General features: G+C 49.6%; 1 protein-coding gene across 1 annotated transcript in view; it reads right to left on the bottom strand.

The window, feature by feature from the left end:
- The window catches only part of BCAP31 (B cell receptor associated protein 31), a 38153-nt gene extending 25142 nt beyond the window's left edge, over nucleotides 1–13011 (bottom strand). Inside the window, exons 1-4 of the mRNA XM_066580658.1 lie at nucleotides 12894–13011; nucleotides 8008–8111; nucleotides 4023–4123; nucleotides 808–952 (exon numbers count right to left, since the gene is read on the bottom strand). Of these exons, the coding sequence (XP_066436755.1) occupies nucleotides 808–952; nucleotides 4023–4123; nucleotides 8008–8099 (338 nt within the window). The 5' untranslated portion in view covers nucleotides 8100–8111; nucleotides 12894–13011. The remainder of the gene's footprint in view (nucleotides 1–807; nucleotides 953–4022; nucleotides 4124–8007; nucleotides 8112–12893) is intronic.
- Nucleotides 13012–13407: the final 396 nt, after the last annotated feature.

The following is a 13407-nucleotide window of genomic DNA, read 5'->3' as shown; positions in this document are numbered from 1 at the left end:
GTAATGGCAACCCCCCCCCCCCCCCCCCACACACACACACACACAACTCCCATTTCATTTTACAAAAAAAAAAAAATATTACGTTTTGAGTACATTATATGGTGAATTAAATGGTACCGCTGTAAAATGCAAGTCGTCCTGCACAAAACAAGTCCTTATACGGTGAGGTCAACTGAAAAAGGCATGACTTCTTGGAAATGGGAAAGACAAAAAAAACAAGCTGCCTGGTCATTAAGAGGTTATTCTGTTAATGAACAGGGGCAGAGCTGCTGCAGACATGGGTTAATGCTCTTCTCATTAGCTGCCTATTAAAATCTTACTTTATCTCCTAGAAAACCCCTTCTTAAAGCCTGCGGGCCCTTTGCTATGACCATTATCTTACACAACATGAATACAACCGCGGTAGGCGCCATAGCGGGGTAAACATGGCGGAAGGCCATAGAACAAGTGACCTATAACAGCTGCATCCTCCTGCGAAACACTAGACTACTGTATATATGATATATGGCAGCTGTCAGCCTGTACTCACATTTCCAAGAATTCCAAGATCACATATTAGAGCAGTTACTGCCACCTTGTGGACAGGATTTGGCATGTAAAGTACTATAACTTTTAGCTTCCCTTCGTTGCTGTGCTGCAAGATCCAATCCTTTACCCCAATCTACCCCATGAGAGGAGACCGAGAACCTATAGTGCAATGACCCCGTTGCATGATGGGCGATCATACATGTGACTCTCCAATCATGCAGAGGGCTCTTACATACATGTGGAGGACAGTGTGGTGCAGTAAACACAACGGAGACTCACAAAGACAAGAGGAGGGAGAAGCCGGCGATGTACAGGTTACGCTGAGCTCTGAACAGCTTCATGTGGATATGTTCCACAGCTATGGGGTTGTTCTTCAGGTCCACCTGCTCCCCGACGCCATACTTCTGGATCTCACGGAAGGCATCTGCAAGGAGGAAAAAAAATAAAATAAATGAGTGTGTGTAAACGCTACAGACTATCGAAACGCATCCAGGATTATAAAATACAAGACCTCACCTTACAAGTCACTACTAGTGATGAGCAAACTTTTCAAAAGTTTGGTTGATTTACCAAATTTGGGCAAAAAGTTTAACTTGGACGAAATTAGTTTGTAGCAAACTTCACCAATACCCCTAAAAGGGGTGTCTGAGACTCCATTCACACGAGAGGGGGGGTGAGAGGGGAGAGATCTGGCATCATCTGGTTAATCTGCGCTTGTGTAGGCCTGGTAGACTAGTAGCAACAGCAGGGGCGGTGGTAGAAGTAGCCGCACTGGACAGGACAGAAGATCTGTGGTTGTGTATGCCTGGTACTTCTGGGCAGCGGCATGTGTGATGGACTGGTGGTAGTAGCAGCAAGTCGACAGCTACAATGGCAGATCTTATCCGTGGCATCAGGCACAGGGGTTTTAAAATCCTCAGAGATCCACACCTGATTAATTTTCGCTATGGCGGACAATTTTGCTCACTTAAGGGTGACAACACCACCCGCTGCTCTGAATACCCTCTGATGCCGCACTGGAGGGTGACAATGTTCTAACCTACTGACCTAGAAGCCCCCGGGGTCTGGGAATCTGCGGGAGATCCTTTAGTGGATTTGCCAAGACGAAACGCCTGAGGTTCGCGACAAACTGAACTTTTAGCAAAGTTCGACTATTTTGGTTCACTCAACACTAATGACTTCCTCCACCATTACTAGTACTATAATGACAGAATGCACACAACCACTTGCTGGAGGAGAAGATCACATCAGCAGCGTCATCCCCTCCTACTGAACCCAGACCATGCGACGGTCAAAAATGGGGAAGTTGTGGTGACTTGACAATGCTTGCTTGCTGTGCGAGTACATTAGTCCTACTAGTATAGGGTAATGCCATTCTACTAGTACGGGCTTCTACATCGAACAGGGTTAAACATGAGGGGAAGAGATACACACATACATACATACACACTAATAGGAACGTTAGCATCACTTAAAAAATACTTTTCCTCTGACTTGCATGAAGACCATCTCTTTTTATACAGAGCTCAATGAGGGGTCCCAAGCACCGGGATCTCTGTGGCATGTTATACATGGACAGGGGTCATTTAAGAAGATGACCCTTTAGAGGTTCTCCAGCACTCAAATATTGATAACTTAGCCTGAGCATAGGGCATCAGTAACGTGGGCCCGCCACAGACTCTGGAGAGAGCGGACCGGAGGGGATCGGGAGCTCTAGATCACCGCCAATCAAACACTGATATCCTATCCTGAAGATATGTGATCACTTTCAGGCCCGTATTGCATGGATGTATTTGCGCATGCAATACACAGTGAAAAGAAACCATTTGATTCCAATGGGTTAATTCACATGAGCGTATTTTGCAGGGAAAATTTAGTTTGCGCAAAAAGGAAAATAAAATGCTGTTTGCTCCACATTCGTGCACGACAAAAAAGCTCATTTAACTAATTAACTTAATTGCCCATTTCAATGAATGGGAGTATGCATGCAAGATTTTTTGCGCACACAAAAGGTACAGTAGCGCACGTGTGCACAAATATGCTTACGCCCGTGACACACCGGGCTTAAGGGCTATTTCAGACGACCGTATATCGGCTTGGTTTTCACGCCGAGCCGATATACGGTGTCCTTGTCTGCAGGGGGAGGAGGATGGAAGAGCCAGGAGCAGGAACTAAGCTCCCGCCCCCTCTCCACTATTTGCAATAGGAGGGGGTGAGACGAGGGCGGGGCCAAGTATCGGCGCTTAGCTCCACCCCCATCCCACCCCTTCCATTGCAAATAGTGGCAAGGGGCGGGAGCTCAGTTCCTGCCCCTGGCTCTTCCATCCTCCCCCCCCCCCCCTGCAGACAAGGACACCGTATATCGGCTCGGCGTGAAAACCGAGCCGATATACGGTCGTCTAAATAAGCCCTAAGGCCCATTTAGACAACGATTAACGCCCAAAATTCGCTCAAAAGCCATCTTTTGAGCAATAATCGCTGGGTCTAAACGCGCTGCCATCATGCACTGTTCGTGCACTATTCGTTCATCAGTGATAACTTATCAGCGCCGCATGCTGATTTTCTCAGCGGGCAGCGCTGATAGCATTCTTTCAGCTGGTATCCCACTGGGACTTCTCAGCAGGATACCAGCTCCACCTGCATTTAACTCTTTAAGTAGTTAATTAGCTACTTAAGAGTTATGCAAAGAGGTTTGTTTTCATTGACTCCAAGAGCAATTTTTTCCGATAATGTAGCTACCTGAGAGCACGTTTTTTGTGGGAGGAGTTATAATTTCTTACACAGCCTCATTCTGGAGAACAAATTGGCTTTAATTTAAAAAAAAAAAAAACTATGAAAGCTAAAGGGTGTGTGTGCATGGGGGGGGGGGGGGGGGGGGGGAGCATCCCAACTAAAAAATAAAAATATTTTTATATAACATTGTAGCTATATTACACATGCCACTACAAGTGCAACGATACTGGATACTTTGTACTTTATTTTGACTTTTGCACTATTTGGATTTTTAACTATGAAAGTTGACTTTTTCCCTACTTTAAAAGTATTAAAATTCCTCAAAGTTTGGGGCTTTTTTAATTCCTTTTTGAATTCCACTATGGTACTTGACTATACAACCCCCTGGTGTCTTCTATAATACTCCTTACTATGCTTTCTTCACGAGGAACCCATTGGGCCCCACCATTGGCAAGTTCTAGTAAACGCATAAACATGGCAGACAAGGGCAACCAGCTGCCATGCCAACCCATCAGCACTGCCCCATTATGTCTTGGAGTTGCAGATGCAGTTACAGAGGGGGGCTTCCACCATTGAACTCCTATTGACCACAGCCTGTAAGGGATTATGCAGGTGGGCATCACCTTTATGTTACAGCTGACAGCCGCTGTGGATGGTATGGGCACAAAACCTCAGCCCACAATGTTAATATACGGTGAGATGTGAAGTAGCGACCGACCTCTACATACAATTACTTGTAACAATAACAATGGCGCACTTACCGAGCAGCAGGAGCAACAGTATTACTATCAGGACCACAAAGAAAGTGTTCCCGTAAGTCACCGCTAACTGCACCAGGCGAGATTTGAAGATTTTCTGCCACCTACAAAGATAAAGAAGCCACATTCAATACTCCGTTACATCCACGGGGCTCAAGACGGCCCTCGCTCAAAAAAAAAAAAAAAATGTTAGCTGTGTTTAATAATAATAATAATCTTTATTTGTATAGTGCCAACATATTCCGCAGCGCTTACATAGACAGGGGGGAATACAGAAAGACAAAATACAAACATTACAGAACCACGGTTACATATAGTAATCAGTTGATGGAAACAATAGGGGTGCGGGTCCTGCTCCAACGAGCTTACATACTCCAAGTAATGGGGTGATACAGAGGGTAAAGGGGCTGGAGATGTGCACAGTATGGCGAGGTGGAGAGTGAGCGATGCTATACACATAGACAATGGTCAGACATTTAGCCGTGTGACGGCAGAAACGGTGTGACTGCAGGAGCGGTTTATGATGGCTAGCAGGGATTGCAGTCAGTAGGTCAGGGAGCATGTTATCAGGCGGAGTACAGAGAGGTTTGTTTAGGGAATGCGGTATGCCTCCCTGAAGAGGTGCGTTTTTAGAGCACGCCTGAAGTTCTGCGAGTCCTGGATTGCTCGGGTAGCCTTTGGTAGTGCGTTCCAGAGGACCGGTGCTGCTCTGGAGAAGTCTTGGAGGCGGGAATGAGAAGTTCGAATTAAAGGGGCGCTCAGTCTGGTTTCATTAGCAGAGCGGAGAGCCCGGGCTGGTTGATGGATTGAGATGAGGGAGGCGATATAGGGTGGCGCTGTACTGTGGAGGGCTTTGTGGATGAAGGTAGCGAGTTTGAATTGAATTCTGTATTTAACGGGCAGCCAGTGCAGTGACCGGCACAGGACAGAGGCGTCCGAGTAGCGGCTGGACAGGAATATGAGCCTGGCTGCTGCATTCAGGATGGATTGGAGAGGGTAGAGTCTGGTACAGGGGAGGCCGATCAGCAACGAGTTGCAATAATCGAGCCGGGAGTGGATGAGGGCGACAATAAGCGTTTTTAACGTCTCCACAGTGAGAAAAGAGCGGATTCTTGCGATGTTCTTGAGGTGCAGCTGACATGTTCGGGCCAGAGATTGGATGTAGGGGGCAAAAGAGAGATCAGAGTCAAATATGACCCCAAGGCAGCGGGCGTGTTGTCTAGGAGTTATGGTGGCGCCACACACTGAGATGGAGATGTCAGGATGAGGTCGGTTAGTGGAGGGTGGAAATACCAGTAAGTCAGTTTTAGAGAGGTTTAGTTTTAGGTAGAGAGAGGACATGGTGTTAGAGACAGCGGACAGACAGTTAGTGATGTTTTGGAGTAAAGGTGCAGAGATGTCACAGGCAGAGGTGTATAGCTGGGTGTCATCAGCGTACAGGTGGTATTTGAGGCCAAAACTCCTGATGGTTTGTCCAATAGGGGCTGTGTAGATAGAGAAGAGAAGGGGGCCAAGGACCGAGCCCTGGGGGACCCCAACAGCAAGGGGAAGAGGAGGGGAGGTAGAGCCAGCAAAGGAGACACTGAAAGAGCGGTCAGATAGGTAAGAGGAGAACCAGGAGAGAGCAGTGTCCTTTAGGCCAATGGAGCGTAGCATACTGAGGAGGAGTTTGTGGTCAACAGTGTCAAACGCTGCAGAAAGGTCAAGGAGGATCAGTAGGGAGTAATCGCCCCTCGATTTGGCTGACAGTAGGTCATTGGATACCCTAGTAAGGGCAGTTTCTGTCGAGTGTTGAGGTCGGAAGCCAGACTGTAGGGGGTCTAGGAGAGAGTTCTCTGATAAATAGCTTACAAGGCGGGAGTAAACTAGGCGTTCTAGTAGTTTGGAGATGAAGGGGAGGTTTGAGATGGGTCTGTAGTTGGCAGCATCAGTCGCGTCCAGAGTCGGTTTCTTTAGCAGTGGGGATATGATGGCGTGTTTGAAAGAAGAGGGAAAGATGCCAGAGGTCAGAGAGAGGTTGAATATAGTGGTGAGATGGGAGATGACCACTGGGGAGAAGGAACGGAGGAGGTGTGAGGGGAGAGGGTCGCTAGCGCAGGTGGTGGGGCGAGCAGAGAAGAGCAATTTGGAGACTTCTTCCTCTGTCGCTGGTCTGAGTACAGACAGTGAGCAGGAGCTAGATGCAGTGCTGACAGGACTAGGGTCAGGGCTAGTCTGGGATTGGGAAGTTATTTCCTGACGGATGTCGTCTATTTTCTTTTTGAAGTAAGCAGCCAACTCTTCAGCACTGAGATCCGTCACTGGGGGCTGCGGTTTTGGGCTGAGAAGGGAGTGAAAAGTATCAAAGTGTTTGAGATGTAACTATCACAGTGGCACGGCGGGAAGCCGAATGCTTCCCATTATACCAGCCACTACCTTCTCTAACATGTCGGCAGAGCAATGAGGTCGTGGCACTGCCCGCTTTGTTCTGCACGATCCTGACTAGAAGAGGCCAAGGCCGGACTCACATGTGTTGTTCTAGTGTATTGCGCACGCACATTACGCTCTACCATTCTCCCATAGGCGGCCATGTTACCGCTCACAGGAATTGCGTGAAATACACGTACAATAAAAGTTGCAGCATGTTCTATCTTTGCACGTATTACGCGTGCCTACATGCCAAACTAGTACATGGCGATTGGCAATAAGCAGCCAGTATGCAGTGTCAGTACATGCTGGCTGCGTGCCACGCGGATATCCCTCGCAGGCGGTATGCTGCGAGATACACGTCCGATTCTGGTCTGTAAAAAAAAAAAAAATGAACCAATATTTATCCGTCTGCACGTCCATGTTGCATCTGAATGTGTTGCCTGTACATTTGTGTGTTGGGCGCACAAGACAAAACGAGAAAGAAAAAGCGACCCAACTATTTATCTGGCATCGCTAGATGATCAGTAAAAGGCAGGCGTGTAAACGGATGGCCTACGTGTGCACTCCATGTCTTGTTGCACACCCAATGACATGAATGGGGGACTGTCAGACAGCAAAGCGGTCAGACCAGAATAGGACGGGCCGTGATTTTCTTTTTTTTTTCCCCTTATGGTCTGTTAAAAATCACAGCCCGTCCTATTCTGGTCTGACCGCTTTGCTGTCTGACAGTCACCCATTCATGTCTGTGGGTGTGAATATCTGTACAGTCCCATTAACTGTAAGGGGTCCGTGTGCTGTCAGTTCCAAAAATATGGACCGCACAAGGACCCATTGATCTCAATGCGTTCGTTCACATGCGTGTATTTTGCACGCACACATTTGGTTGATGGAAAAATATGCAGCGCGCTTTTTTTTCTATTATATAAATTTTTTATTTTTTTTATTTTTAGTGTAGTTTGACATAGTATCAATAAGTGATTAACAGTCAGTGTAATATTGTCATGGTATAGCGTAATACAGAATACCAAACCCTTTGTTTCAAGTTCAATAGCACCTACTGATCTTAATTGCTCATTTCAATGAATGGGAGAGCGGTCACGTGTTTTGAATGCACAACTGTGCACGATTTGTGTGCGCAAAAGGTAAAGTGAAACACACATCTGTACCCGCAAATACACAACGCCCATCCTACAAAAGCGAGGCGCAAATGCACGCGTAAATACGCATAGACTCATGTGAATCCGGCCTAACAGTTTAATTCCAGTGTAAATATGTGACAGTAACCTCCCGAGAGGCAGCGGGACGACACCCGCGTGTGACTCAGATTACAATGTAATCCCAGCTCACTCACGCCCGCCAGGCAGATTCACTCACGTCTGTAACCCAACATGAAGAGGAACGAGCCAGGATGGCACAACTACCCGCCTCTGGGAGGGCAACATACTGAATTAAACCCTCCGGGTTGTGAAGCCGTATGTATAGCCCTTGTATGGCGGTATACAGGGTCCTGGCATTACAGACCAGCGGGGACTCTGTATACAACACGGATGGAGGGAGGGTATAAAGAGGGTTCAGATACCTTGTGGGTGAAATAAAGGGAATACATAGCAGCAGCACCAGGAACACTTCTGCATACAGGAAGGCGGCGACCGCAGTCCACTGGAGGCTCATGGCTGCAACGACCTGGAGGAAAGGAAGAAGAAATGTCCAGCGTTAGGATGAAGCATATGAAGACTATAAGGTTACTGCAGCTGCAAACAAAGCAGGAAGGAACAACCTCACCCCCGCACTACTTACCTGCCGACACGCCGGTGAGGACACCTTACTGTAGGTATCAGACAAGATGATAATAGGGAGGACTAAACATTTCTTCCATCAGTAAACGGGTCCGGCTAAATAGAAGCCGCTGCATTGTTGCCGATCCGTTCCGGCCGCCCACCTCCATTCACTGTAAGCAAGCAGTCGTTCATAGATGAACAGCTGCCCGTTTACGTGGCCGATCGTCACTCAGTTTTCTGCACGCCCTTCGTCGTTCAGTCGCAGCCGCATTTACACTGAAGGATAATAGTTGAGATTCAGGCTGGTTGCAGGAACTAATTTATGGGCGCATATAAGCGGCTCCACGTACACCTTCTGCAGCTGTCGGATGAACCATCAACTTTGCTTTATCATTGATTGGCACAAGATCTGCCAGGGTAAACGAGCCGGTAGTGGACACAAAGCACCCAGTAAACGGCCCCTCCTAAACTAATCCCGGTGGCCAAAAGCTGGATCATAATGTAGCATTCACCTCATCCAGGTGCGCCAATCAGAGGAAGGCCAAATGCACACGGAATCCGCCTGTGCCCACGGCTGGAGACCCTGCGGGAGGCGAATCGGACGGCTTCCATTGACTTCAATGGAAGCTGTCCGTGCAGAAAACACTCCGAAATGGAGCATGTTGCGATTTTTGCTTCCGTTTGCTGAGCAAAAATGTAAAAAAATAAAAATAAAAAATTGAAACGTGCTCCATTTCTGAGTGTTTTCCACACGGACGCTGTTGATTTCCGCTCATGTGCGTGAACAATCACTTTTGCATTGCATCCTATGGACGGACATTGCCGTGGAACCCACAGGCGGGCGCCAGCCGCGATTCTGCAGCAGAAAGCCGCCTGCATGCATTTCACCCTGCGTCACGGTACATTTACTGTATGCAGCGCACGCGATCAATGGATCCACAGACTCCATTCAACCTACAGAAGTCAATCGGGCCTCTGCTTCCATCAGGGTTTCTGGGTTTTTCTCTGGGCTTTAACTATTGATGGCTTACCCACAGCACAGCTTACCAATAGTCGATTAGTGGGGGATCTGCTGCTCAGGATCCCCGTTGATTCCCTGGCCAGCGTCGGTGCTGGAAGCATAAAGCAACGTCCACACCAACAGCCCGGTTTGGTACTGCCGGACGGGTCCCTTTGAATTCAATGGAAGCTGGGCCTGTAGTACCAAACCAGGCCACTGCAATACAAACAGCGCTACCTGCAGTCCCAGGGATCTTGAGCAGAAGGACCCCACCAATCAACTACTGATGGCCCATCCTCAGGTTATCAATGGTTAAGGTCCCAAAGAATCCCGCTAAGTTAGTGACCCTCCAGTTTTATGCCGGAATCAGAGAGCGCTGGCGATGTGTTGCACTAAATTCTACAGTACAGACTGACAGGACAGACGGTCCGAGGTCTACGGCTCCCGCTAACAAGTCCTCTATCCGTCATGTAGTAGAAATGTGCGAACTTTGAACAGACTGCTGTGATGCCAGGATTACAAGGCCGTCACATACGTTGGCAGTGGCACAACATTAGTGTGCCGCCGTCACACTGAGGAGTAAATGATGGCTGCGCAAAGCCATGTGCAATACGCGAGGACACGCATTAAACATGTCAAGCATTGCATATGTTTGCTGTGCGCAAATGAAAAGGTCTTGTGGGCACAAAAAGCACCCTAAAATCCGCCGCTGCGCACACAAAAAAAAAACCATTGTTCATTCATCTAGAACGCCGCGCTCATTACGTGCGAACACGCTCAATAAGTCGGTGGAAGAGCGGCTCTCCATGTGTAACGTTTTCCACGTAAATACTATTGATGACCCGTCCTCAGGGCCTTAGCTGATCGCCCGGTTGTCCGCCACTCGGGACCCTAACCAATCAGCTGGTCGGGCGCCCACTATCAGCACCGCAATCCCCCGGAGCGGTACTATCTGCACATAGTACTGTACTTTCTGCGCACGCAGGGCCTGTTCGCACTCGCTTAACACTCCCTTTCTGTGGAATAAAGGCTAATTAGCCTAATGAGGTCCAGACGTGTCCTTTGTCTTCACGGTTTTGCGCAGCGATTCGCGCTTCCCCTCGCCCATTTGCGCACCTCCCATAGACTTCTATGGGGATTTTTGCTGAGCAAAAACGCTGAAAAATAGAGCAGCTCCTACTTTATTCTGCGAGCGCAAAAACACGCTCATTAATTGGTTGACACGTGAAGCCGCTATTTCGTTATATTCACACGTAGCGGAAACGGTGGCGATTTTCCACAGTGGGAGATCCGCACCAATGTTGCGCACTTTCACGCGGTTTTGATTTGAATTTCCACTGTGAAAGACACATAATTTCTGCACGTGTGAACATAACCTTACGGCGCGTCCGCAGGGGGCGGAGTTTGCGGTGGAGCGTCCGCAGCAGACCTGCAGTGTCAGATCAGAAAAAGCACCATTTGGTGCAGAATTCACCGAAAATCCACGCTATAATCCACGCAAAAAATGCTGTTAATAAATGCGCAAAACAAAAAAAAAGTGCAAGGAGGGTCATATATGCCGGCCCGTGAAAACACTGCATATCCACGGATCACACCCTGCATACCTGTATGAATGCGCCCGAGGGTGCGTTCACAGACTCGCTATGTATCTTGGCCAACGTGTTCACAATGGGCGCAGCAGCGAGCCGCACAACAAGCCCGTACTTGAATGCTTAACAGCGAGCGACTCTGCCCGGATAGCAAAGAGCGCTCCGTAGGGTTGCATCACAAAGAGCGTCCTTGCCGGGGCGTCCGCGCCGTGGACTCTGCTACAAGATCTGATAAGGCCGTCTTACCTGGCACCGCTGTCACTGAACTCTCCGGCTTCCTGGCAGCTTTAACCACAGGGGGGTCATTCAGTAAAGGGCTGTTAGCTATACGATTCATAGTTAACAGTTATATAGGGGGACAGCTGTCACTCAGCGGCCGAAGTGGCGGCAGCTAGCCCCGTGATTGGTCAGGGCTGATTATTAAGGACGTATGTGGCTATCAGACGACTCCTAGAGCGGATACTAACGAGCCTGCTGGTAAACATTTAAAGGGATCTGCAGGACTTTTACCATCGACCACCCAAGCTCAGGATAGGTCATTAATAGTTGGTCGGCCCGGATAATGGATGACGGGCCCCCGCCTATCAGCCAGCGCTCTCCGTACTGCAGCGGCCCGGTTGGATACTAGAGGCACAACTTCCATTGAATTCAATTTGAGCTCTGCCTGCAGTACCAAAGCGGGCCACTGTAATACGGACAGCGCTATCTGCTTTCTGTGCTGTCTGCACTGATAGCAGGCCTGGAATCAGCTGAGCGGCGGAGATCCGGAGTGGCGACCCCCGCTGATCACCTATCCTCAGGACAGATCAGAGATAGAAAGAGTACCAGACAGAGCGTCTAAAAGGGTCCGCTGCATGTACTGGGTGGGGGGTACATTCCTTAATCACAGGGGGTCTGACCGCTGGGATCGGTGATCCCAAGATCTGTGCACCTTAAATCCTCCCTGTGATTGCAGTAGCGACGTACACGCAATCCATACGCCGTTCACTTGTAAGGGCCGGAGGAAGATTGATGAGCGCATTGCTACTCCTCCGTCCCACCGCGCCATTCATGGGCCACCCAGATCTCGTCATCGCTGGGGGTCTCGGCAGTCCGCCATCCCACATTTACCCCCTACCCGGTGGGCGGGGAAAGCGGTTGTCCCACAAAACGAACTTCTCCCCTTAGGCCAGTTCAAATGGGTGTAAGAACATTTGCGCAAGGGTCGTTGGGTATCTACGCGTGTTTTCCTGTACTGCCCGCGCATTCAAAAAAAATACCGCAACCGCACTCCCACTCACTGGCACTTAGTAGAATATGTTCTTGCGCAAACGTGCAGGAAAATAGAGCCCGCTGCGCTGTTCTTTGAGCGCGCAAAACACGCGTGAGCGAACCCATTAAGTCAATGGGTTCTATTCTCTGCGTACGGTGCGCACAAAACACGCTGGTGTGACGCAGGGCGCCGTTACGCAGGCACATCAGTCCGAGGCAGCGGGCCAGCGTCACGCAAATCCTTATGCGACACGTTTGGCGAGAAAAACGGATCGCTGCGCTTACAATTTTCACATGATCCAATAGGGAATTCTGAGAAAATTCACCATTTTTAGAATATCGCACCGCGCCGCCATAAAACCTGCGTTTACGTGCGAGGACAATACGATTTTTTTGCTCCCACAGGGAATAACGGGCGATTGTAAAACAAAACCGCCATAAGTCGGACGCGCTGCGATCTCTCCATTACACAGCAGCGCTGCGGCGAACAGTCGCCCGTGTAAATACACACATTTACAAATACGGACTACTTTCACGTGCGTCTCGCAACGCAGCAAAACAGCGCATGGAGGACGCCGTGTGATACGGTCAGCGCTCACGTGTAACAACAACGCAATGTGTTCATTTACAGGCGCGACCAGCGTACCATCATATGGAGGGGGGGGGGGGGTGCCTTGTGGTTAGTGGGGGCCCGGCAGACCCCCCTGTCCACACGGGGCAGCAGTGGAGACTCTATGGCTAATTCTACAGCACCCCTCTGCCCCCCACATATGGATTACATACACTGACAGCCCCTTCGTCCCCGCCGCTCCTCCTTCCACCAGTGACACCGCCGCCCGGTTATTACCGTTAGAAGGCTCGCGACTCCGGTCGGTTTTCAGCTGTCACAAGTTCTAGTAATCCCCTCAGTCACCAGAGGGGCGGGGCCGCAGCGCTTCCTACTTCCGGTTTACAGCGCGGCAGACTCAGAACGAGGCTTGGTTGTAAACGAGTGGTAGGAATGACGTCGCCGAAGGCGGGGCCTCCCTGTGCCAGACTACACGTGTATACTGAGGACGCGGGGAGTCGCGGGGAGTCGCGGGGGGGGGTGTATGTAGAGGCAGGAGACGGAGGGAGGGGATGACTGAGAGCAAGAGGAGCAGTCTGTGAGAGATCAAAGGGGAATATAGGGAGCAGTCTGCAGAATCACTGGGGAGCAGTGTGCAAGATTAGTGGGAGGCGTTGGGAGCAGCCTAAGAGAGCAGAGGTGGGGATGGCCAACGATCTGCAAGAGCATAGGGGACTATTGGGAGTAGTCTGCAAGAGTGGGTATGGAAAGCAGTCTGCGAGGGCAGAGGAGGACACGGGGAGCAGTCTGCGAG

This window comes from Eleutherodactylus coqui, chromosome 10 (genome assembly GCF_035609145.1).
Source record: "Eleutherodactylus coqui strain aEleCoq1 chromosome 10, aEleCoq1.hap1, whole genome shotgun sequence".
In the NCBI taxonomy this organism is placed as follows: domain Eukaryota; kingdom Metazoa; phylum Chordata; class Amphibia; order Anura; family Eleutherodactylidae; genus Eleutherodactylus; species Eleutherodactylus coqui.
Note: the sequence above shows the minus strand (reverse complement) of the source record. Positions and strands in the feature narration are given on the sequence as shown.